Source organism: Gossypium arboreum, chromosome 6, assembly GCF_025698485.1.
Source record: "Gossypium arboreum isolate Shixiya-1 chromosome 6, ASM2569848v2, whole genome shotgun sequence".
NCBI classification, from domain to species: Eukaryota; Viridiplantae; Streptophyta; class Magnoliopsida; order Malvales; family Malvaceae; genus Gossypium; species Gossypium arboreum.
Window position 1 is genome coordinate 23,452,345 of NC_069075.1, and position 2,275 is coordinate 23,454,619.

The 2,275-nt window shown below is 37.8% G+C and overlaps 1 protein-coding gene across 1 annotated transcript; it reads left to right on the forward strand.

Moving 5' to 3' along the window:
- The first annotated feature begins 632 nt into the window (after positions 1 to 632).
- LOC108484172 (probable methyltransferase At1g29790) lies at positions 633 to 2,275 on the forward strand. Its single transcript, XM_017787864.2, has one exon. The coding sequence runs from the start codon at positions 878 to 880 to the stop codon at positions 1,988 to 1,990; it is 1,113 nt and encodes a 370-aa protein (XP_017643353.1). The 5' UTR covers positions 633 to 877; the 3' UTR covers positions 1,991 to 2,275.

Genomic DNA, 2,275 nt, shown 5'->3' on the forward strand with positions numbered 1-2,275 from the left:
TAATAATTTTATGCTATTTTTAGTTACTATTGTAATAATTTTATGTTATTTAACACATGTTTTACAATTTTAGATATAAAATAAAGAATAATTAGTACAAATTTAAGCATGCAATAATAAAGATAAGTAAAAATTTTGTAAAAATAAGACTTCTTCAAAATAAGTGAAAAATTTTCCTTTTTTTGCCTCAAGCAAGTTGTATGAATAGCTAAAGTTACTATTATGATTAATTTATAATTAATCAATAATTAAAATATGTGAAAAAATAATATTTCATGTGAAAAAGAACTTGAATAGCTAAAGGTTGAGAAGATTTAATAATAAATTCTTAAATATATATTTATTTAATTTAAAAAGTTTTTATAAAATATTTTCAGAAAATTTACCAAACAGCAAAAAATATTTTACATGATTTATCTAAACACTAAAAAATAAATCATTTTCAGAAAAATAAATTATTTTCTAAAATTACTTTTCAAAAAATATTTTACTAGCAAATAAACGGATCATAATGATTTCATATCCTTAAAAGTAATAATTTGGTTTAGTGGCTTGAAATGATCCGCAAGGGATAATATATAAAGAAACTTTGGTTAATTGAATGAACATCTCCACATTCAGTGATAATAATCTTGTCTTAATTAAGATCAAATGTTAGTGTATTAACTGAAGATGAGATGGTGACCCACCCGAAGTGTAATTTTTGTGTACGAGTAGAGATGCTGACCAAATTGCATTGACAAATACAGTCAGAATTGCAACCAAACACCCTTTTCCTTTTTGTTTGGATTCCAGATTCAATCTCCCATGTGAGAGCTGATGAAATTCAAAACAAGAGTAATCCAAACATTGTTGTAAGGAGGAAGAGCACAAATCAATGGCTTTCGCCATGGGCTTCAACTTCCTCCTCCTCTTAGCCATGGCGGCTACCAACATACTCTCCCTTTACCACCTCTCTTTAACCTTCCAATCTCCCAAACCTTCTCCCCCTATCCCTATCCATATACCTCAACACCTCCTTCGCCACCTCAACGACATACGCGCCACCATCAATCACCTCACTGCCTCCACCTCTGATCCCAAACGCACTTCCCCCGTTCCCCATGATCTCATCCTCCATTCCCAAGTCGCACCCATCGCTTCTTCCTGCCACCGCCACCCTTACCTTCTCCGTAGATACATGAATTACACTCCTTTTTCAACTTGCCCTTATGATCTCGACCTCCAAGAAACGCTTATTCTCAACGGCTGCCACCCACTTCCACGGCGGCGTTGCTTCTCTAAAACCCCGCCAAAACCCACTTCTTCCCTTCCTCTTAATCCTTTCCCAACTGCCCTGCCCGACTCCTCTGTCATCTGGACCAAATACTTCTGTAAATCTTTTGCCTGTCTTTTACAAAACAACCCCATAGACTTCGATCTCAACGCCCGACGCTCATCCCTTCTAAAATACGCTTCCGAGCTCGACCTTCCCGTTAACCGGTTCATGCAATTGGCTAAGTCAGCTAACTTTGTGATCCGTCTTGGCATTGACATAGGCGGTGGAACTGGAACCTTCGCTGCTTTGATGAAAGTTTTCTACAATGTCACGATGCTGACCACCACCTTGAACGTCAATGCGCCTTACAGTGAAGCCGCGGCAGCAAGAGGGTTGATGCCTTTACACGTGCCGTTGCAGCAGAGGCTACCGGTTTTCGACGGGACGATGGATCTGGTCCGGTGTGGGAGGGCGGTGAACCGATGGATACCCTTGCCGGTTATGGAGTTTATGTTTTATGATGTGGACAGAGTGTTGAGAGGAGGTGGGTACTTGTGGTTGGATCGGTTCTTTAGTAAAGCAATTGATCTAGAGGAAGTTTATGAGCCAATGATTGGGAAACTTGGGTATAAGAAAGTGAAGTGGGCAGTGGCTAATAAGACTGATCCAAGTGGTTTGAAGAATGGGGAAGTTTACTTGACTGCTGTGCTGCAGAAGCCTGTTTCAAGGTGATGATTGGGGGTTTAAGGTTCGAGTATTCATTGAATTTTTTTTAGGTAATTAATTGATTAGCTTCCACTTCTCTAATTTTGCTTGAATTTGTGAAGCACATTTGGGTTAGGCTGCCATATTCATCATTTCATTGCGTGTTTATAGTGAAATGACATGATCCTATCTAGTATTCCAATACTGTGAATTGTTGTTGTTTAAGGTCATAATGAATGAATGTGTTGCTGTGAATTGTTGTTGTTTAAGGTCATAATGAATGAATGTGTTGCTTTTCTTTCTATACCGAAA